General features: G+C 40.0%; 1 protein-coding gene across 1 annotated transcript in view; it reads left to right on the top strand.

Moving 5' to 3' along the window:
- Positions 1-24256, top strand: part of pitpnc1b (phosphatidylinositol transfer protein cytoplasmic 1b) — a 43899-nt gene that overhangs the window by 5245 nt on the left and 14398 nt on the right. The window contains exons 2-6 of the mRNA XM_033981714.2: positions 7004-7152; positions 8730-8818; positions 9583-9590; positions 9691-9762; positions 17582-17674. Of these exons, the coding sequence (XP_033837605.1) occupies positions 7004-7152; positions 8730-8818; positions 9583-9590; positions 9691-9762; positions 17582-17674 (411 nt within the window). The remainder of the gene's footprint in view (positions 1-7003; positions 7153-8729; positions 8819-9582; positions 9591-9690; positions 9763-17581; positions 17675-24256) is intronic.

The raw sequence follows: 24256 nt of genomic DNA, 5'->3' as shown, positions 1-24256 counted from the left end.
TTCAATATTCACCCACTTTAGTAATATTTCAGGTTACAGAATAAACTGGGATAAATCAGCTTTTTTGCCACTTAATGATTCTATGAGAAATTCAACTTTACCAGCAGGGATCCCTGTTGTTCAGCAGTTTAAATATCTTGGGATTGAGATATCTTCATCCTTAGGCTCTATTGTTAGAACAAATTATGAAGGTGTCTTGTCCAAAATATTAGTCGATTTGGAGAGGTGGTCTTCTTTGCCCAACTCTCTTCGTTCGCGAGTTTCAACAATTAAAATGAATGTGCTGCCTCGCATAAATTTCCTTAGTTTCATGATCCCACTGCCGCCTCCATCTCATTATTGGGACAGGCTGCAAAAAGCTATTACAAACTTTATCTGGAATGGTAAACGATCTCGCCTTAAATTATCCACAGTTCAACGTAGTAGAGCGGCAGGGGGACTTTCACTTCCCAATTTTAAACTTTATCACTGGGCCTTTGTACTACGGCCTTTGGTCGCCTGGTTTGACAGTTCAGTGGATGTAGCCTGGCGCTCTTTGGAGGAATCTTTGATACATCCACTGGGATTGACTGAAGTATTATTTGCTAATATTTCCCCGAATAATTGTCGTGTGCGGTTTGGCCCTGTTCTATCCCACTGCATTGCAGTCTGGCGTTCTGCAGAAAAAGTATGTGGCGTTGCAATTAAATGTAATTTGTATTCCCCCATCTTTAACAATGAAGGCATACTCATTAATAATTGCTCTGTGAAACAATTTCAATGTAGACATTGGTACGACAGAGGCATTCATTCCTTCGGTGATATATTTGGTGATAGGGGGCTTCTTTCATTTGAAGATCTGTGCATTCAGTTTAATTTACAGCGTTCTTCTTTCTTTTTTTACCTCCAGTTGAGAACAGCCATGAAAACATATGGGGTTCCATGGCAGACTCCACTCCAGGTTCATCCTTTGCTGAGATTTGTAGATGGTAGCGTATCAAAGGGTGTAATCTCTAAACTTTATAGTCATATTCTAGAAAAGTCTTATGCTCCCTTACAACTGGATCTTGGATGGAGGAATGATATTCCTAACCTGCCTGTGGATTTTAACTGGGAAGCACTTTGGGACACTGTACTTCGCTCATCTAAGAACCCGGACCATCAGCAAATACATTTGAACTTTATTCACAGGACATATATGACACCCCGCAGACTTTTCAACATGAAGTGCAGAATGGACCCAAATTGTACATTATGTCATACAAACTCATTAGGTACCTATTTCCACATGATATGGGAATGCCCAGGTGTTTTTAACTTTTGGAGGGTGGTAAGCAACAGTCTCTCTCTTTTACTATCTTGTAATATTCCCTGCTCACCTATGGTTTTGATTCTGAATGACATATCTTTGCTTAGCTTGCGCAAAGAGCAAGAAAAGGTTTTTCTGTGTGGCCTAACAGCTGCGAAAAAAATGGTTGCAGTCAGATGGAAGCCCCCTCACTCATTGTCTCACCGCCAATGGATACTGTCATTTATTGACATTGCTTACTTGGAATTGTCCACAGCACGCATGCATAATGCGAAAGAGAAAACTATTAATCTTTGGATCCAAATAGTGTCTGATCTTAAAACTACATTTTTGTGATATATACAATAGGCAATTGAATGTCATATTGTTTTCAGATTCTTCTAAGCCTAGAGTGAATGTGGATGTACAGATGTGCACAAATCTTTTTTTTTTATTTCGTTTGTCCTGGACCTGTTATGTTATGTTGATGTTTGTTTGTATATAGTTTTTGTAAAAATTAATAAACATTTGATAACAAAAAAAAAAAAAAGTTTGTGCGCAGAACATTTCAGGTGAAGTCATAAATCTCCATGGAGACGAGCAAGTGGTTGACACTACACCAGAAAAGTTACATAACCCGCCTTTAATTAAATGAGAATTAATTTAACCAAAAGAAAGTTAGAAAATCAACAATAAATAATCATTACAATAAACAATACATTTAAACAGAAAACAAGGAAATGTAGAACTGTCCCAGAGCGCCCCCTGTCTTTAAACTCTGCTCCATGGCAAAGAAAAATTTAAAAAAAAACAGCGGTAATGCCATACATGTTAGATAATCCAGGTGGAGTAATAACATCTCCATGGCGACGGTTAGTCCTGGTCAAGTCCAAGTTTAGTTCTGGTTTTGGTTCTGGTTTTGGTTCCAGTTTGGTCACAATTTTGATGTGGCGTGTGCGAGTGCAGATAAGGACAAGAACTGGTCTGCGTCGCAAACAGGGCTGAATAAGAGTTAATAGAGTCCAAAATGAAAATGTGAGACAAAAACAGTAATTAGACTTTCAGTTAAAACAGCTGTAAACTATAATCATAATTAAATGATTAATTATGACAACTGTTGTTGTGATTTTGGGCGTTACAAAAATAAATGAATTGAATTGAATTGAAATAATTGCCCATAGTTCAACCTGCACCATGGAACTTTCCACAGTCTGTTTGTATCCGTGGAGATTTAACTGCTTTGCCTAAAAACTTCCACATTAAATTCATTAAATTTAACAAAAGAGACAAGCAGGTGAAAACAACAGGTCAAATTACAGGTCAGATCTGTGGAGAGGCGTCCCCACTCACAATAAGATGATTTTCTGATGATGAGCAATTTAAAAACAAATTTAAAAAAACAAACATCAAGGCAAAGTAATACATGTCCATGGTGACAGGTGTTTAGAAATGTTACATAATTCAGCTTTAATGACAATCCCTGCCGTTCATTATCGCACAAACTCACGCAGACTCACAAAAAACTCACGCAAACTCACACAGACTCACGCAGACTCACACTCACACAGACGCACAGACACTCACACACAGACTCACACACAGACACACACACAGACACTCACAGACGCACAGACGCACACACAGACGCACAGACACACACACAGACGCTCACAGACGCACAGACACACAGACACTCACACACAGACTCACACACAGACTCACACACACTCACACACAGACACTCACAGACGCACAGACGCACACAGACTCGCACACAGACTCACACACAGACGCACACAGACTCACACACAGACGCACACAGACGCACACAGACGCACACAGGCCGATATTATTCTTGGAATGGAAAGACCAAAGATTATTTGAAGATTTAAGATTATCTTGAAAATGTTCACAGGTGGAACATTCCAGGCAAAGTACAAAATCTCCATGGTGATAGTAGGTAGAGGCCCCCCGATTAGAAAAGTTACATAATCCACCTTTAATGACACTCCTGCCGTTCACTATCGCACAAAGTCACACACACTCACAGGCCCAACTTATGTCACGAATATATTTAGTTTTAATCTTCAAACTGCTCATTTGCAGAACATTCCAGGCAAAGTAACAAATCTCCATGGAGACAAGAAGGTAGCAGACCCTACACCAGAAAAGTTACATGATCCACCTTTAATTTAATTTCATGTCCTCAAATTGAAAGGCCAAACACAATTTTTTGTGTTATTTCAAGTTATAACCTTCAGAGTAAAGTGTCCATGTGGGGAACATTCCAGGCAAAGTCATAAATCTCCATAGCGACAGTAAGCGGCAACCTCTTCACCAGAAAAGTTACACAGTGCAGCTTTAAATTCATTTTATGTTCCCAAATTGACAGACCAAAGACAAATTTTCCAAGGGTTGTTTCGAGTTGTAAGTTCCAGGCGAAGTAATAAATCTCCATGGAGACAAGCAAGTGGCCGACACTACACTAGAAAAGTTACGTAATCCACCTTTTGTTTGATTTAAATTTACTTCTCTAAATTGCAAAAAATTAAGACTTTTTTTTTTGTAAGTGTTATATTTCGAGTTATCTTTAAAGTGTTCATGCGCAGAACATTCCACGTGAAGTAATAAATCTCCATGGAGACAAGGAGGTACCTGACACTACACTAGAAAAGTTACATAATGCATCTTTAGCTTGATTTAATCTTATGTTTCTAATTTGCAAGATATGTTGTAAATGTTATATCTCGAGTTATAATCTTTAAAGTGTTCATGCGCAGAACATTCCAGGCGAAGTAATAAATCTCCATGGAGACAAGCAGGTGGCCAAAAGTTACATAATGCGTCTTTAGCTTGATTTAATCTTATGTTTCTAATTTGCAAGAAATGTTGTAAATGTTATATTTAGAGTTATAATCTTTGAAGTGTTCATGCTCAGAACATTCCAGGTAAAGTAATAAATCTCCATGGAGACAAGCAAGTGTCCGACCCTACACTAGAAAGGTTACGTAGTGCAGCTTTAGTTTGATTAAAATTTATGTCTCTAATTTGCAAAAAACTAAGACTATTTTTTTGTGAGTGTTATATTTCAAGTTATCTTTCATTTGATCATGCGCAGAACATTCCAGGTGAAGTAATAAATCTCCCTGGAGACAAGCAGGTGCCCGACCCTACACCAGAAAAGTTACATAACCCGGCTTTAATTTAATTTTATGTTCCCAAACACCAGAGACTATTTTTCCCAAGCGTTGTTTCGACTTGTAATCTTCAAAGTGTTAATGTACCGATAAGAGCGGTGGCAGTGCGCGCTGGGCCCCTGGGGCTCTGCGGTCGGAGCTGGCACAACGGGAGGCGAGCGGTGCGGAGCCTCAGACGGGCGCGTGCCAACCGAGACCGTGCCAACGCGAAACACCTGGACCGCAAAAACCATCTCTCCATCTGTCCTCTGAAGCGCGCAGGCCAGACTCCCTTACAGACTCCCAAACTCGTCGGACTGGTTACCGGGGGGGGGGGGGGGGGGGGGGGGGGGTCGTGCGGCTGTCCCGTTCAAACAAAGGTGCACGGTGAATAGCACATGAAAGGCATACTGTGCAAACATGAAACACGGGACGCCCTTCAAACTGGAATGCCCTCATCGAGATTAGATCCAAGGCCAGGCGCAATTCTACCTGTTACCGCGACGACGACAGTGACAAATGGGCGTCCGGGATAGGGTTTACAGTATTGGTGCGGAACACAGGGAAAAGAGCCAATTCTGGAAGCTAATAGTGAGGTATAATGAGGTACGATGTATTGTGTTGGGGCAGGTATATAATTGAAAGTCTTACCTTAGAGAGCGCCGCACGAGGCCGACTCCAAACTATTTAGAAGTTCATTATTTTGCAAATTAAAAATAAATTTGCACGTGAAGCGTTTCCAGAAGCCGCTTGTATTGGATTGGGAATGTCAAAATACATTACATACAGTTACAATAGCTATAAATTAAATATTCTTATGATATATTGTGACTTTTTGTTTTTTTTGGTTCATTTTGAGCAGGTTTTGACGATTTTTTGAGTGGTTTTGCAAGAATTGGTAGGATTTTTTGGGAATTTCAAGACAGTTTTCATAGTAAATCAAGCATTCTCCTTCCTCGACTTATTAAAATGTATTGTTTATCAATTGTGCAGTTGCAATTGCGAGTAATTAGGTTTAATTTACAATCTTTTTTTATGGCCGGTTGTATTGTACCTCACAGTAACCGCTCGGGACGGATCACACTGTTGTAAATGTAAAAGAAAACCCTCAGTGATGGAACTAAATCAGATCTGAGCTGCCGGGACAAAAGTGTAAGAGACGTTTCTGTGCTGAGAACCACTGACTGTAGTACTAATATTTATAACTGGCATCGCTCCAATGCATTTCCTGTCAGGCCTATTTACTGTTCCCGGATATGACCAATTTGAATCACGTATAATGTGTAAATAAGCTCACAGCGTCTCATTTTTCTGTCAATACTGAAGCCGGGGCCATTTTCAAAGCTGGTCAAAAGAACAGCAGTTTGACAGTGTTCATGCACCTCCATTATTTAGAACAAAAGTATTGACATTTTATTGTGACACGAGCCAGACGCTGTGAAGTCCTATTTTGGGAAGATCAGCCATGTTTTAGAGGCGGTGGCTGGGGCCTCGGTGACACAGCAGCTTCAAGTTTCTGCTTTTAAGGTTTAATCATTGTAAAAATAGAAATGTCTTTGAAGCACTTTTCTGTTTTAATCAAACATCGTTCATTTGGCTGTCAGTGTGAGCTCCACCCACACGCACACACATTTACAGACACACACATCGCAGCATCAGTCCAGAGTCCAGAGCGATGGTGTAAGACTGCTCCTGTTTATGTCCCTCAGTCTGAGAGAGCAGCACCCGCCCGGGACATGTGAAAGCACCCTCCGTGATGATTCATTAAGGCCCATGAAGATCCCATCAGCAAACAGGGAATGTTGACATTCTGCAGTAATTGGAGGAAGAGGGAGTGTCCTGCGGTTGTGCACATCGCAGTGAAAGATGGAATATCCAGCTACACTTCTCAGATCTGCTTTTAATAAGAAGAATGCTTTAGCCGCACGCTAATGTAGGTCAGCAAAATGAATTAGAACATAATGGTGGCTGCACTCTATTTGTGCGAGGCTTAATGGGGAAACACAGCTTCTTGGGGTTTAGCACAAAAGTTAACTTTATTGCAGTTGAACCAAAGCTGTAATGGTGGGTGCAGTTTTGTCGCGTGAAGCCCAAAGGCCTCTTTACAGAAGTGCTCATCAGCAGCAGCACAAACTAGGGCTGCAGCAAAGAACAAAGTCCCTCCCCTTCGTTTAGACCCACACGCTCCTCTCCGATCCTCTCTGCGCCCAAATTACATTTTCATGTCTGATTTGGTTACTCCAGGGAAACTCTTTCTATATACACCAAGTGACTGTTTAAAAAATGAAGAGCAAATACAACACTGTGCCTAAGTAAGTGTCTGCTGACACAAACCAGGACTCAGCAGTGTGGCCAGCCAGCCACAGCGCCTGCTGTCACCGCTCGCCATAAGAGCTCTGTTTAATCCAATATGCCATGGACTTATTGATGGACTGCATTGGATTATAAAAGTACTCTGCCGTCTGAACCAAAGTGGTGCAGCGTGTTTGAGGCGTGTTTACATGTTTGACCAAACCTCAGCACATTCACTTTAACTGTGTGCTCTTGTCTCCTGCTGCAGTACCAGATCGGGCAGCTCTACATGATCAGTAAGCACAGCTGTGAGCAGAGCGGAGGAGGGGAGGGGGTGGAGGTGATGAAGAATGAGCCTGAGGTGCACCCGGAGTACGGCCGCGGTCAGCTGACAGAGAAGAGGATCTACCTCAACAGGTAAAGCTCCACACGTGTGATTCTGCACATGGAGAGCAGCTGTGCCTTTCACATCTGATTAGACCCGTCACAGTAACACAAAGAAAAAGCACCTCCCATAAATATTGATCACCTAAAATCTATCGTTCCATCTTTCGTGCACTGAACGATATGTTGATGTAGTAACTGGACCTATACTGTCTAATTACTGTTGATCTTTGAGCTCTTATGCAGCTGACGGCCATAAAAAGGCTTTTACCCGTAACACCCAGATACAGGCTGAAGTCCAGCTGCCCCCTGCCTGGGCCCGTCCCAGCAGCGGACAGTCAACATGCTTGTTTTGTTTTTAAAGATAATTGGCAAAAAAAATAAAATAAAAACCCTGCAGGAGCTTTGAGCATGTGTCTGAGTGTCAGGTGGGAAAAACACTGGTCCTCCTGCGGCTGCTGATTACAGAGTACAGTATGTGGGATGATGCTTCCTGCCAGTCTACCAAGTATGCAGTGTTCTCAAACTATACTTGGAACTCAAAAAAATAACATCCATTATAATGCTTCAGGTTTAATGAACTGTCTGATATTTGTGGTGCAAATGACAGTGGCACAAAGCCAACAAAGAAAAGAGGATAGTCCTGTGCGAGTGCGTAGGGAAATGCTTTTTAGATTTTTCCTACTGCAACAATGAAAATAAATAAAAACAGAACAACATTTGGGGATAATTTGATTAAGCCTGTTTGTGTGTTAAGAGTTTCCCTGGTTTTCGCAGCTCCGTGAGGACTTCTATTACATTGGTATTAAACCTGTTTGTGCGGATTGTCAGAAGAAAGCGTTTATTTTTATGAGGAAGAATGATCCTAATAATAACCTTAACTGCAATTCAATAGGCCGCTAAAAACCCAAGGCCTAATCCTTAAATAAACTGTGCAGAAGTAAAGAAATGTCCCCACTGTGGAGGCTTGTCCTAATCTCTCATTGCTCTGGGACATTGGGCTCTCATTAGTAAAAATACATATACACACAAACACACAACTGCACACTGAAGGGAAGTGAGCGCACAATGCATTTGCCTTCAATCATGTTCTGACATGTGACCTCCACACGGCGCTCACTATTCATCACCACAGGTGTAATTGGGAATGAGTCATGCAGTCTGAGTGGCCTACAGGTAATTGGGCTATAAATGGCAGCAAAACCACTTAGGAGCTCTTTGTCAGTGCTACTGTATAATCAGACATACTAACTGTAGATGTACTATGTGTAGATATACTATGTGTAGATGTACTATGTGTAAACGCACTATGTGTAGATGTACTATGTGTAGATGTACTATGTGTAGATATACTATGTGTAGATGTACTATGTGTAAACGCACTATGTGTAGATGTACTATGTGTAGATGTACTATGTGTAGATATACTATGTGTAGATGTACTATGTGTAGATGTACCATGTGTAGATATACTATGTGTAGATGTACTATGTGTAGATATACTATGTGTAGATATACTATGTGTAGATGTACTATGTGTAAACGCACTATGTGTAGCTGTACTAACTGTAGTCATAACAGTAGACACACTAACTGATTCTCTGTTTCAGTAAACTGCCTGGATGGGCCAAATCCTTTGTGCCGCGCTTCTTCTATGTGACAGAGAAGGCCTGGAACTTCTACCCCTACACCATCACAGGTACAACACACACACACAGACACTATACAAGTCTACACCATCACAGGTACAACACACACACACAGACACTATACAAGTCTACACCATCACAGGTACAACACACACACACAGACACTATACAAGTCTACACCATCACAGGTACAACACACACACACAGACACTATACAAGTCTACACCATCACAGGTACAACACACACACACAGACACTATACAAGTCTACACCATCACAGGTACAACACACACATGTCCCACTGACTGTATAAGTCTACTCCTACATCATCACACACACACCCACCCCCACCCACACACACACACTATCCAAGTCTACCCCTACACCATCACAGGTACAACACACACATGGACCACAGACTGTATAAGTCTACTCCTACTCCTACACGCACACACACACACGTAAAAGTCTAATCACTTGGTCAGATGCAGTGGAGTGAGACTCCTCTGCGCAGTTGACTGGAGGCTCGTGCTCCAGGCTCGCATATTAACACTGCAGTGGTGTTACTGATGCATTATGCAATGTCAATAACAGATGTCTGTGTGCATGTTTGTGCTTAACAGCCGCTGACTCTCACCTCATGCATGACACACTGTACAACACCTGTTAGTACAATCAAACATTTATCTGCATGCATAAGCCAGTCTCCAGTGTACAGTGTGTTTGTAGTATAAAAGTCCTGTGCGCTCCTGCATGTGTGAGTAACTCCCTCCATTTCTCCCTCTCCATATCGAATGCGCTGCTGCTGCTGCAGAGTACTCAGTAAGTACTACACATCACTCACAGTACATGAATACGGCCATGCTATCAGTCAATCTAATCTGCCCTCAGCCCTGCGTTTAAACCCATTGTTACTCCTCAGGTATCATTCCTGCCCAAGTTCAGCATCCGCATTGAGACCCGATTTGAGAACAACAAAGGCGATAACCACAATGTGAGTATGACGGGGAGTGGAGCGCAGAGGGAGGGGCCAGAGACGCCGAGGACAAATCAAAATTTTCTCTACGGCATGAAAACGGGGAATGTTCATCAAGGGAAACAAGCAGTGAGCCAAATGTAGTATTGGCAAATCTATTAGGCAGAGACGCAGCGTGGTGTTTACCGCTGCCACGCTGCTCCGAGCCGGGCCCGTCTCATTCAAAACAAGTGTAACTGAGCGAATGCAATCAAGGAAAACTCCTGTCCAAACATGTACTTCTGAGTAAAATGTGGTCAGGCCTGTTTCATGTCAACAGCTACGCTACGTTACATAAGCATTTAGGTTAAAACAAGCCGCCATTGTGTGTCGCTCCATGTACAGGCGGCGTATGAAAACAACTGATGGGTGCAACATGACATCACAGCATTTTACAGGCCAATTATAGTTAAAAGTCCTATATTACACAAAACAAACAGTTGTGAGGTTTAAGTCAAGTTAAAATGTTATTACCTCATCAAAAACAGACCTGGAGTTGTGTTTGTTTCACTCACATGTTTGCCTAATCCTGCATTATTCATCTGTCCACATGTCCAAAGCTCAAAATGCTCTGTTCCACCTTGTGATGTCATGTGGGTGTGATTTTTAACTTAACTTAGCTCAACGTTTTACCTTTACTGCAGTACAGATTGACAATTCCAAGGCTAAAATTGTCCAAATGATTCTAGTGATGGTGGGTGGAGTTTAAAAACACAGTGGAGCACTTCCTGTATCTGAGTGTTTTCTGTTTGAGATAGGAACTCCTAAATCTGCAGGTTTGTGTGTTAAATGTGTGTGAATGAAACAAAACACAACTCCAGGTCTGTTTGTGATGAGGAAACATTATAACAGATCAGAAAATAGTGTAAAATGGGCCCTTTAATCCAGCTAATCTGAACACGGTTTTTGGGCAGATATTTATACACCAGTATTTTGGGCCGATATTTTTTGGACTAATATTTTGGGCCGATATATCTGAGCAGATATTTACAGGCCAGTATTTTGGGTTGATATTTTTTGGACCAATATTTTGGGACAATATTTTTTGGACCAATATTTTGGGACGATATTTTTAGGCAGATATTTATAGCCCAGTATTTTGGACCAATATTTTTTGTGACGATATTTTTGAGCAGATATTTACAGACCAGTATTTTGGGCCGATATTTTTGGGCAAAGATTTTTAGGCCAGTATTTTGGACCGATATGTTTTGTGACAATGTTTTTGGGCAGATATTTAGAGGCCAGTATTTTGGGCCAATATTTTGGGACGATATTTTTAGGCAGATATTTATAGAACAGTATTTCGGGACAATATTTTTGGGCCAATTTTGATTATTTCCGTCACATTATGTAATTTAAATGTACTACTACTACTCTCCCCAAGCCCTTTTTAACCATACCCCTGTACGAGTCCTGTGTGCTCCTGTTTAGTGCATTTTTTTTCTTCATATTAAAGTGTGAATATAAAAGTTTGTGCCAAGAATTTTGCAGCTCAGAACATTCACACATTCTCGGCTCTACTCACTAATAGAAAAGATCAGGTTCAACATTTGTGAATTTATGAGAATAGATCAGTTCAGAATTTAATGATGTCATAGATGGAGGGCGGGGCTTATGTACCGGTAACTCTATGGTAGATTCACTGTTTTTTAAAGAAATATCCAAACTTTTGATCTACAAATGTTGATCCTTATTATTTCTGGGGACTGGTTTCACAACTGTGTCGTCTTAATCTTACGTCTTAAAGTCCTTTCAACAAGTCCTGACAACAACGGCGTCTTTGGGGTTGAATAATGACACTACTAAAATGTGTTTTATTTATGTTCACTGACAGAAAAGACGCAGAACTTTGCGCTGTGTTTTGTTTGACGTGCACAGGCCGAGTAATTAGAGTAACGGTAACCATAAAACACGTCAATAAATCTGTCATCTGACAACCAAACGGCACATTCCACCTGAGAATTCCAGCCTGTATTCCAGCTCGGTTTGAACCTATTAAGATTCTGGAACGTTGTGACGTAACGTGAACCGAACCCATTGGGAAATCAGGCTCTGGCCCCCGTCTGGGACTAAGACATCGTCACATTTAAGGATCTGAAAACTGCCAATAGACGTACAATGAGCTCTACCTCTTCTTCCTGGTATTTAATACTAGCGAGTTGGGATATTTTTGCATTTTTAATGTACTTTCCGTGTGTATTTGGCATTTTCTTCGCTTGAATATTGTATTTTTGCTTTTAAAGGTCCTATATTAAGTAAAATGAACTCCTGTGAGCTTTAAATCATGTTAGAATGTTGTTACCTCCTCAAAAACTTTACCTTTTACAGTTTGTTCAGTAGAGATTGACACTTCCTGGTTTACCTTATGACATCACAAGGTGGAACAGAGTGTTTTCGGTTTGAGAGAAGCCTAAAATCTGCAGGTTTTGTGTGTTAAACATGTGTAAATGAAACAAAACACAACTCCAGGTCTGTTTGTGACGAGGAAATAATATAACACAGATCAGAACATATCGTACTCTGGGCCCTTTAACTCTCACATGAAGCACTTTGTTCGGCTGAAGTTGTTTTAAATGAGTTATATAAATAAACTTGAACAGCTCGCACATTATTATTATTGTTTGTGGACATTGTAAAGCGCTAATGAAGCATATTCTATAAGAGAGAGCAGGACCTTGGTGGAACAGGAGCCCGGCAGGTTATTTTCTCCCAGCAGCAGTTTGTTAGCTCTGAATGAACCGGTGTAGCAGGACATTACAACTAATGCTAAACAAGGTCAAACAAAACAGCCATGGATCTGTGCCCTTCTCTCTCTCTCTCTCCATCCCCCTCTCTCTCTTTCTCCTCTCTCTCTATCCCTCTCTCCTCTCTCAGGCCATCTATCTCTTGTCTCTCTCCATTCTCTATCTCTCCTCTCTCTTTGCTCTCCTTCTCCGTTGTCTTCTCTCTCCTCTCTTATATCTCTCTCACGCTCATCTCTCTCCCTCTTTCTCTCTTTCTCTTTGCTCCTCTCTCCATCTTGCTCCTCTTTCTCAACTCTCTTATCGCGCTCCTTGCTCTCTCACTTCTCTCTCACCTTAGCTGTCCTCGCTTACTCTCTCCTCTCTCTTTTGCTCTTTTCGCTCCCTCTCGCCATCTCTTTTCTCCCTCTTCCTCTTTTTCATCTCTCTCCTTGATCTCGCTATCCATCTTTTATCTCTCTTCCTCTCTCTCTTTTCTCTTTCACGCTCTTCGCTCCCTCTCACCAACCCTTTTCTCTCTGTCTCTCCTCTCTCTCTTCTCTCTCTTTCACTCTCATTGCTCCCTCGCTACATCTCTTTTCTCTCTTCCTCTCTCTTTCCTTGCTCTCTCTTCCCTCTCTCCTCATTCTCTCTCTTCATCTCTTTTCTCTCCCTCGTCTTTGTCTCCTCTCTCTCTCTCTCTCTCTCCAGGAAAAGTACAAACTCCTCTTTAACTTCTTCATTTTTTTTTCTGTCCTTGTTGTTTTTAAAGTGCCATAACAGTTTTTCATATTTCTAATTACGACCTGGTTTGGTGCGATCGTTCCTGTGGTAAATATTTATCAGGGTTTTATCAGTTCAGTGTCAGTTTTTGGAGCTGAGAAGAGCAAAAACACAGAAGTAGAGCCGAGTTTAAAAGAGAACACACCTCGAACTGTGTCATTAACACCAAAAATCCAAACTGAAATCCGGGGACAATTTACGCACATGGAATTTTAACATTTTTCTGACATTTAATTTTTCAAAATGGAGGTGTTGTCGTGCATTTTATCATTTTAATCATCAACTATTAAACTTAATTACCAACTTAAAGCAAAATCTAATCTGCAAATTGACTTTACAGAGTTTTTAACCATGTGATTCGTGCGTGTTTGATCGATCTTTACTCGTTTATTTTCAAGACGCCATTTTGACGATCAACTCCCGTTTTCACCTCCACCTGTACATTTTTCTTTATTTTACTTTCATACTCGCCGATACGCGTAGGATTCAGCAACGTTGTGTCGTCATTTTGGTACAAATGGAAAAAAAATTCTGCTACTCGCTCTTGCCGGGCAGGACATTTTACAGTGACGTCGGCTCCCATTGGACACTGCGGTTTTCTATATCTTTTATTAAATCGTTTTAGATCAACATTACGATTTAATGTGCAAATTATAACATAACAACTGGGTGTTTTAGAGTTAGTTAAAGACGATCTATTGTGCTTGTGTCTGCTGAATAGTTAGAATCTAAAGCGCAGAAACAAGCACAATAAATCTACTTTAACTTCTTAACATTGGGGTTGCTAAGTAACAGTTATAAAATTACCTCTTGGTCTGTGTGTGCTGCCTGTGTCCAACCAGGAAGTCAAATTATTATATATATTTTTGTGAATTATACAAAACTACTAAACTTATTAAAAGCTTAAATATAATGTTGTTTTGGTGGAATATGTAGTGTATTTTCAGGATTATAAATCGCTCTGGAGTATAAATCGCACCAGCTAAAAAATGCAAATTAATGAAGAAAAAACATATACACTCACCTGAAGGATTATTAGGAACATCATACTAATACGGTGTTTGACCCCCTTTCACCTTCAGGACTGTCTTAATTCTACGTGGCATTGATTCAACAAGGTGCTGATTCATTCTTTAGAAATGTTGGCCCATATTGAGAGGAGCATCTTGTAGTTGATGGAGATTTGTCGGATGCACATCCAAGGCACGAAGCTCCCGTTCCACCACATCCCAAAGATGCTCTATCGGATTGAGATCTGGTGACCGTGGGGGCCATTGTAGTACAGTGAACTCACTGCCATGTTCAAGAAACCAATTTGAAATGATTGGAGCTTTATGACATGGTGCATTATCCTGCTGGAAGTAGCCATCAGAGGATGGGTACATGGTGGTCATGAAGGGATGGACATGGTCAGAAACAATGTTCAGGTAGCCCATGGCATTTAAACGATGCCCAATTGGCACTAAGGGACCTAAAGTGTGCCAAGAAAACATCCCCCACACCATTACACCACCACCACCAGCCTGCACAGTGGTAACAAGGCATGATGGATCCATGTTCTCATTCTGTTTACGCCAAATTCTGACTCTACCATTTGAATGTCTCAACAGAAATCGAGACTCATCAGACCAGGCAACATTTTTCCAGGCTTCAACTGTCCAACTGTGGTGAGGTCGTGCAAATTGTAGCCTCTTTTTCCTATTTGTAGTGGAGATGAGTGGTACCCGGTGGGGTCTTCTGCTGTTGTAGCCCATCCGCCTCAAGGTTGTGCGTGTTGTGGCTTCACAAATGCTTTGCTGCATTCCTCGGTTGTAACGAGTGGTTATTTCAGTCAACGTTGCTCTTCTATCAGCTTGAATCACTCGGCCCATTCTCCTCTGACCTCTAGAATCAACAAGGCATTTTCGCCCACAGGACTGCCACATACTGGATGTTTTTCCCTTTTCACACCATTCTTTGTAAACCCTAGAAATGGTTGTGCGTGAAAATCCCAGTAACTGAGCAGATTGTGAAATACTCAGACCGGCCCGTCTGGCACCAACAACCATGCCACGCTCAAAATTGCTTAAATCACCTTTCTTTCCCATTCTGACATTCAGTTTGGACTTCAGGAGATTGTCTTGCCCAGGACCACACCCCTAAATGCATTGAAGCAACTGCCATGTGATTGGTTGATTAGATAATTGCATTAAGGTGAAATTGAACAGGTGTTCCTAATAATCCTTTAGGTGAGTGTATAAGTCGCACTGGGCTGTAAGTTGTATTTTTGGGGAAATTTATTTTACTAAATCCAAGACCAAGAACAGACATTTTATCTTTAAAGACAAGTTATAATAAAAATTAAATGTGGAACAACAGGCTGAATATCAGTACATCAAGCTAACGTAACACATTTATATTTATTCAGCCACATGAAGCACAGACAGAACTGAACACGTGTCTGGTTTGTTAACGTAAGATATTAACCGTTAATCAGATAAATAAAGCAGAAAAAACAAGCAACAAGTTTACTCTGGATCTCACTCCAAATCAATAAATCTAATCTCTATCTGCTCAGGAAGTAGATGAAACGCCACTTCCTCTTCTGCGTGGCTCATCAGACTCAGCACAATATGATTTTCTTTTAGGAGGCAGCGGATGGTTTTCAGTGCGACAATAACGAAGATGTGAAATTATATATTTTAATAATTTCACATATAAGTCGCATCTGAGTATAAGTCGCACCCCCGGACAAGCTATGAAAAAAGTGCGACTTATACTCCGGAAAATACGGTAAATCTACGAACGACAAAAGCTCGTGACTTTACTAAACTTTTACTGTAATAAAAGTACAATTACACTGTCAAATACTTCAACTTCTACTCAAATATTACTCGAGTAGAAGTAAAAGTATTTGACAGTGTGATAGTACTATTATTTGGTTAGTCTTATTTTTGCAAACACCACATTTTCTTGATTAATTTCTTGGACCCCAACTTTGTACTTAATGAAGATGTGGAATTATAGATTTGAATAATTTCACATATAAGTCACATCTGAGTATAAGTCGCACCCCCGGACAAACTATGAAAAAAGTGACACTTATACTCCAGAAAATACGGTAGTCTCTTCTGTCATATTTCCACCAGGTTCTTGTTGTCTCTCTCTCCTTTTTTCTCAGCAATTCGCTCAAAGGCCTAGTGAAAATGTTTAAAATATACAAAACTACTCAAAATTTGTATTAAAATTTTTAAATATAATGTAGTTGTAGTGAGATAAATGTTCTACCCTGTCATTTTTACCACTATGTCGTTGTCATCTTGCTCTTTTCTTCGCTTAGCTCATTTTCCAGCTATATCTTTGTTATCCTGCTTCTCTTTCTTCTCTGCGATTCGCTCAAGGGCCTAGTAAAAATGTTTAAAATATACAAAACTACCCAAGATTTCTACAAAAAATCTTAAATATAACGTTGTTTTAGTGAAATAAGTGGTTTCTGTCATATTTCCACCATATCCTTGTTGTCTTGCTCCTCTTTCTTCTCTACGATTCACTCGAGTGCCTGGTAAAAATGTTTAAAATATACAAAAATACTCAAGATTTGAATTAAAATCTTAAATATAAATATGTAGTTTTAGTGAAATAAATGGTCTCTCCTGTCATATTTTTACCAGGTTCTTGTTGTCTCTCTCCTTTTTTCTCATTCTCTTCGCTTAACGGCTTAGTAAAAATGTTTAAAATATACAAAACTACTAAAGATTTCTATTAAAAATCTTAAATATAAGGTTGTTTTAGTGAAATAAATGGTCTCTCCTGTCATTTTGCAGCTATATCTTTGTTGTCTCGCTCCTTTTTCGTCTCTGCGATTCGCTCAAGGGCTTAGTAAAAATATTTTAAATATACAAAACTACTCAACTACTCATTAAAATCTTGAATATAATGTAGTTTTAGTGAAATAAATGTTCTACCCTGTCATTTTACCACTATGTCGTTGTCGTCTCGCTCTTCTCTTCGCTCAAGGGCCTAGTAAAAATGTTTAAAATATATAAAACTACTCAAGATTTCCATTAAAAATCTTAAATATAATATAGTTTTAGTGGTATAAATGTTGTACCCTGTCATATTTCCACCGTCCCGCTCCTCTCTTCTGTGTGAAATTGCCTGGAGGGGCCGGGGGGGCGCGCTGTGTCGGGACGTTCTGGTGTATGACCCCACTTTCACACACACTCACTCATCTTGTTGTGAGCGACCGGAGAGCGTGAGTGTGACTGTTTGCTCGCCGTGTAGCGCCTGACCTCGCTCCATCTGTGCCGTAGGTGTTCGGGGACAAGCCCACCCCATCAGAGAACGTCACTTTCCTGGACATCCTGAGTGACCCCATCCCCGAAAAGCACTACAAGGAAGAAGAGGTAGGACTGAACTGCGCTGGTGTTAACAGAGGGATTTTTATTGCTTTTCGTCATTGTAAAACATTTAAAACAGCACCTTTGCCTGGAATGTTACACAGTGTAGCATTATACTTATCTATCTAGAAGGAGACGAGCAGGTGGCAGGTCAGATCTGTGGAGAAATGTGCCATCTCACAGTAAGAAAAGTGTGTTTTTTTAGGTATTTTAGCGATTAAGAGCTTTAATTTAACGTATTTTTTGTAAATAAGTGTAAAGCCATACTGTGGAATATTCCAGGTAAAGCTATAATATTTGCAGGAAGCCAAGGATGTTAAGTGTCCTTGACCAGAAAAGTGACATATTGCAGCTTTATTTAAGGAAACAGTATTTTTGAAGATATTTATTTTCTACACTGCAGCCAAAGGTGTTTTTTAAAATAAAAGACGAGTGAAAAAGACTTGGACAAAAACGATGTAAAAATGAGACTAAATCTGGAACTAGACCAGGACTAGACCAGGACTAGACCAGGTTTACAACAGGACTACACCGGGACTACAACAGGACTAGATCAGGACTAATCCAGGACTAAGCCATGACTAGGCCTGACTACACCGGGACTAGACCAGGTTTACGCCAGGATTACACCGGGACTACGCCGGGACTACAACAGGACCACAACAGGACTACAACAGGACTACAACAGGACCACAACAGGACTACAACAGGACCACAACAGGACTACAACAGGACTACAACAGGACTACAACAGGACCACAACAGGACCACAACAGGACCACAACAGGACTACAACAGGACTACAACAGGACCACAACAGGACTACAACAGGACTACAACAGGACTACAACAGGACTACAACAGGACCACAACAGGACTACAACAGGACCACAACAGGACTACAACAGGACTACAACAGGACCACAACAGGACTACACCGGGACTAGATTGGGACTACAACAGGACTACACCAGGTTTACAATGGGACTAGACCGGGAGTACACAGGGACTACACCAGGACTAAAGTGGAACTAGACCAGGACTAGACCAGGCTTACAACAGGCCTACACCGGGACTAGACCAGGACTGGACCAGGACTAGACCAGGACTAGACCAGGACTAGACCAGGACTAGACCAGGACTAAACCAGGACTAAACCAGGACTAAACATGGACTACAGCAACATGGACTACAGCAGGATTTCCAGAACCAAACCAAAACTGCGATCAGGACTAAAGTTTGCTCAAACCAGGACCAAAGAGGCCTGAGATGGACCCGTGGGCGCCTCCTCCGGTGAAATCTCTGGTTTAAACGTCGTCTCGTGGATTTCACTCTTGTGGTTGTTCAGTTGTGTTTGTTTTGGTGACGACACTGGGCAAGAAGCTGCACGTCTCCAAACAGATCAAAGATGTTTGTTTAAGTATTTAAACCGTAAATACATATTTGACTTTCACATTATCCAAAAGTGCTTGATAAAAGGAATCGCCTCTTGGCTACACAACTGTGAGAAAATACTGCACTTGTTTTTTTATTATGTAAGACTTTAATTGCAGAACTCGACGCTGGACCAGAGCGAAATTTGGTTCTGGTGCATTGGGTCACATTTGATAAATATTAAAAACTATAGACCCGTTTAAATGAGACGCCAATTAATCCAATAATGGTTCATGGGACATTTTATAAAACTGAGAATCTTAAACAAAAATAATCGTCTTTATGTCACCAGAACATGCAGAAAAAACAACTTCTGCTTCATATTTTCACTTATAAAAAAGTACAAAACTATAGATCCTCTCAGTCTTTATCACAGTTTAAGATTAGACTGAAAACACATCTCTCCTCCCTGGTATTTAATACAAACTCGACAGTATATCTTGGTGTTTTAGTGTTATTTCCTGATTTCAAGCACTTTGCTCAGCTGAAGTTGTTTTTTTAGTTGTAGTTTTTTAGATTTTTGTTGTTTTTGTTGCTACAGAAATACACTTGATGATTACATACGGAACCTATTCATAATATAAACTTATGATCACTCATATCCATAATGTTTTTAAACTGACAGCAACTAATTATCGTGATGTCATTTTTAATCGCAGTTATTTTGGCCGTGATTATTGTGGCATCAGATTTCAATATGTCGATGAACTAGTTTTAGCTTTAATTATAATTTTAACACACTCCTCATGCTCAGAGGACTTTATATTGTTCTCTATAAAAACATGTACTAGTCCTTCCTCATGTGTTTAATCTACGGCTTTAGTTTTTATAAGAACAGAAATAAACCATAAACTAAAGTCACTCGTTTGGCTGTTTATGTTTATACAGATGTTTATATAGATGTTTATATAGATGTTTATATAGATGTTTATATAGATGTTTATATAGATGTTTATATAGATGTTTATATAGATGTTTATATAGATGTTTATATAGATGTTTATATTTATGTTTATATAGATGTTTATATAGATGTTTATATAGATGTTTATATTTATGTTTATATAGATGTTTATATAGATGTTTATGTTTCTGCTGTGGGAAATGGAGGTAAAAAGGCTTTACCTAAGGACAGTCACAAAACTAACATTTTAAACAGTTTTTTGATGCTTAGGGAAAAGCTTAATGCATAACACCAATTTTGATCTCATAGTAGTAGTAGCAGTAGTAGTAGTGTTAGTAGTAGTAGTAGTAGTAGTAGAAATACCATCTCATAAATAACACGACTGTGAGATTAATCGCAATAAAAATCTAAACCGCAGTTTGAACAGACACAGCAAAACACAAAGACTGCAGTTTTTGAAGTACCAATAGTAGTATTATGTAGCAGTATTAGTAGTAGTAGCAGTATTAGTAGTAGTAGCAACAGTATTAGTAGTAGCAGTGGTAGTAGTAGCAGTGGTAGTAGTAGCAGTGGCAGTAGTAGCAGTAGTAGTAGTAGTAGCAGTAGCAGTAATAGTAGTAGCAGTAGTAGTAGTAGTAGTAGTAGTAACAGCAACAATATTAGTAGCAGTAGTAACAGCAACAGTATTAGTAGCAGTAATAGTAGTAGTAGTAGTAGCAGTAGTAGTAGTAGCAGTAGTAACAGCAACAATATTAGTAGCAGTAGTACTAGTAGCAGTAATAGTAGGAGCAGTAGTAGCAGTAGTAACAGCAGCAGTATTAGTAGTAGCAGTAGCAGTGGTACTAGTAGCAGTAGTAGTAGGAGCAGTAGGAGCAGTAATAGTAGTAGGAGTAGTAGTAGCAGTAATTGTAGTAGTAGGAGCAGTACTAGCAGCAGTAGTAGTAGCAGTAGTAGTAATTGTAAAAGCAGTCATAGTAGCAAAAGTAGTAATAGTAAAAGCAGTATTAGTAAAAGTAGTGGGCGACAGTAGCTCAGTTGATCTGAAGGTTGACAGTTTGAATCCTGCTCTTAAAATAAAAAATAAAATAAATAAAAGAGATCCACTGACCCACGGGTTGATGGTGCAATTCCAGCTCCACAGATGAATCCTGTCATTGTGTCCTTGGGCAAGACACTCACCCCACATCGTGTACTCATGTGTGTGTAAATGTGTGAGTGATTCCTTGATATAAAACACTTTGAGAGCCTTGAAGCTGGAAAAGCGCTGTATAAAAATATGACCATCGACCACAGTAGTACTAAAAGAAGCGGTAAAAGCAGTAATAGTAGAAATATCAAGTCCATTTAAAGCTTTTTATGTATGTTTTGGGTTTTCAAATCTAGTATTTTTGCCAGATATACCAAGAACACGGCAGCAGTTTGCGCTAAAACAAAGGCAAATAATTAAAAATGAGACGTTTCCCATGTGAAACCGAGGTTTTTATTCCCAGGACGCGCTGCAGTGAGAGCCGTCTTATCTTCTGCTCTGAATTGAAAGCAAACAGCCACTTTAATCTCAAGTAGCGCGATGATCAAATATGGAGTGAGAACCATTTGAGCGGTCACGGGACGGAGCGCACTGTGGTACTGCAGACTCAGCACCGCGGTAAATATGTATGTAGGCTGACCGTTTCACAGAGTCATACGAGCGGGACAGTTTGTGCAGCGCGGTGAGGCCGAGGAATACTACCTCATACATAAACATACACGACTGAGAGATTAATCCCAATCAAAACAAAACTGCAGTGTGAACGGACGCAGCAAAACACAAAGACTGCACTTTTTGAAGTACCAATAGTAGTATTAGTAGGAGCAGTATTAGTAGTAGCAGAAATACCATCTGATAAATAAAGATACACGACTGTGAGATTAATCGCAGTAAAAATCAAAACTGCAGTGTGAACAGAAGCAGCAAAACACAAAGACTGCAGTTTTTGAAGTGCCATATACAAGGACCAATAGTAGTATTATGTAGTAGAGTTAGTAGTAGTAGCAGTAGCAGTAGCAGCAGTATTAGTAGTAGTAGAAGTAGTAGGAGCTGTTGTAGTAGGAGTAGTAGGAGCTGTACTAGTAGTAGTAGTAGGAGCTGTACTAGTAGTAGTAGTAAGTTGTACTAGTAGTAGTATTAGTAAGTTGTACTAGTAGTAGTAGGAGCTGTAGTAGGAGGAGGAGGAGCTGTACTAGTAGTAGTAGGAGTTGTACTAGTAGTAGTAGTAGGAGCTCTAGTAGTAGTAGGAGCTGTACTAGTAGTAGGAGTTGTACTAGTAGTAGTGGTAGTAGGAGTTGTAATAGTAGTAGTAGGAGCTGTAGTAGTAGTAGTAGTAGTAGGAGGAGGAGTTATAGGAGCTGTAGTAGTAGCAATAGTGTAGTAGTAGTAGTAGGAGCTGTACTAGTAGTAGTAGGAGTTGTACTAGTAGTAGTGGTAGTAGGAGTTGTAATAGTAGTAGTAGGAGCTGTAGTAGGAGGAGGAGCTGTACTAGTAGTAGTAGGAGTTGTACTAGTAGTAGTAGTAGTAGGAGCTCTAGTAGTAGTAGGAGCTGTACTAGTAGTAGGAGTTGTACTAGTAGTAGTGGTAGTAGGAGTTGTAATAGTAGTAGTAGGAGCTGTAGTAGTAGTAGTAGTAGTAGGAGGAGGAGTTATAGGAGCTGTAGTAGTAGCAATAGTGTAGTAGTAGTAGTAGTAGGAGCTGTACTAGTAGTAGTAGGAGTTGTACTAGTAGTAGGAGTTGTAGGTGCTGTAGTAGTAGCAATAGTGTAGTAGTAGTAGTATGAGCTGTAGTAGTAGTAGAAATACCATCTCATAACTAAATACACAGGACTGTGAGATTAATCACAATCAAATCAAAACCACAGTTTGAACGGACACAGAAAAACACAAACACTGCAGTTTTTGAAGTGCCATAATTTCCTCGACACAACAAAATGTCAATCTACAAATAAACTGCTGAAATGTGATTCTTGTATTAGTCAATAATTGTGGACGTGTTTAAAGCTCCTATTTTACACAGAGCTGACTCGTGTGAGCTTTAAGTCATGTTATAATGTTGTTACCTCCTCAGAAACAGACCTGGAGCTGTGCCTCTGAGTAACACTTTATTTTTTGTCTATACCTCCAAAGCACAAGATACTCTGTTCCACCTTGTGATGTCATGAAGTGGTAGTTTTCAAGTGATCATCTCCTTTTATCTTTAATTCAGTAGTAGACTGTCAATTCCAGAGCTGAAATTATATCCAAATGATTCTAGTGAAGGTGTGTGGAGTTTAAAAACACAGTGGAGCACTTCCTGTATTACCACATGATGACATCACAAGGTGGAACAGTGCGTTTTCAGTTTGAGAGAAGAACTCAGCCTAATTGTGCAGGATTTGCGTGTTAAACATGTGTGAATGAAACAAAAACAAAAACACACAACTCCAGGTCTGCGATGAGAGATAAGAGAATAAGCATAACACGAGCTCTTTAAAATGAACTTTGAACCGTGCGATTATAAAAACATAAATTCCGAATCTTCTCACAATCGAGGCGCTCGTCAGAATATTGTTAAAATGCAGTTTTTCGTTGGAAGAAAAGCAATTGTACGGTTCAGTCTAATAGAAATGATCAGGTTCAACATTTGTGAATTAAATTTTTGGATATTTCAATAAAAAGTCGTGGGTAATTTACGAGAATAATCACAATCGAATCAAACTGAAACTGCAAATTGAACGCAGACGCAGTTAGCACATCATAAAAGCTGCCATTTTTAAAGTACAATCATTTCCACAAACAAAATATCCTGTTTTATTTATGAAGTATTAGCAGTACGTAGTAGTAGTAGTTCAGATCTGCGCAAACACGATCTGAAATGTGATTCTTGTATTAGTTCATTTCAAGCGTTTTGTCAGTTCTCGTGTGGATGCGTTTAAAACCGAATCCTTTCATAAAAACATACATTTCAAATCTAATCACAATCTCGACGCTTGCCAGGAATCACAATTAGATCTTTTTTTTTTTTTACCCCAAATAGTTCAGCTCGAGCTAAAACACAGAGATTGGAAGAGCACACAGAGATCGGTCTCGTGGGAGGAGGCCGTTCCAAGAAGACAAATTTCTGTTTTAAGTTCTGTTCCGTTCTATATTACAGTCAGTATACCCCAAAAGTCTTAATTATATGAGAGGAAACGCAATATTACTTTGTTCTCTACGCGAATCTGACTTTTTCAAACGGTTTA

Source organism: Periophthalmus magnuspinnatus, chromosome 16, assembly GCF_009829125.3.
Source record: "Periophthalmus magnuspinnatus isolate fPerMag1 chromosome 16, fPerMag1.2.pri, whole genome shotgun sequence".
In the NCBI taxonomy this organism is placed as follows: domain Eukaryota; kingdom Metazoa; phylum Chordata; class Actinopteri; order Gobiiformes; family Gobiidae; genus Periophthalmus; species Periophthalmus magnuspinnatus.
This window is presented reverse-complemented; position numbering and strand designations above follow the sequence as displayed.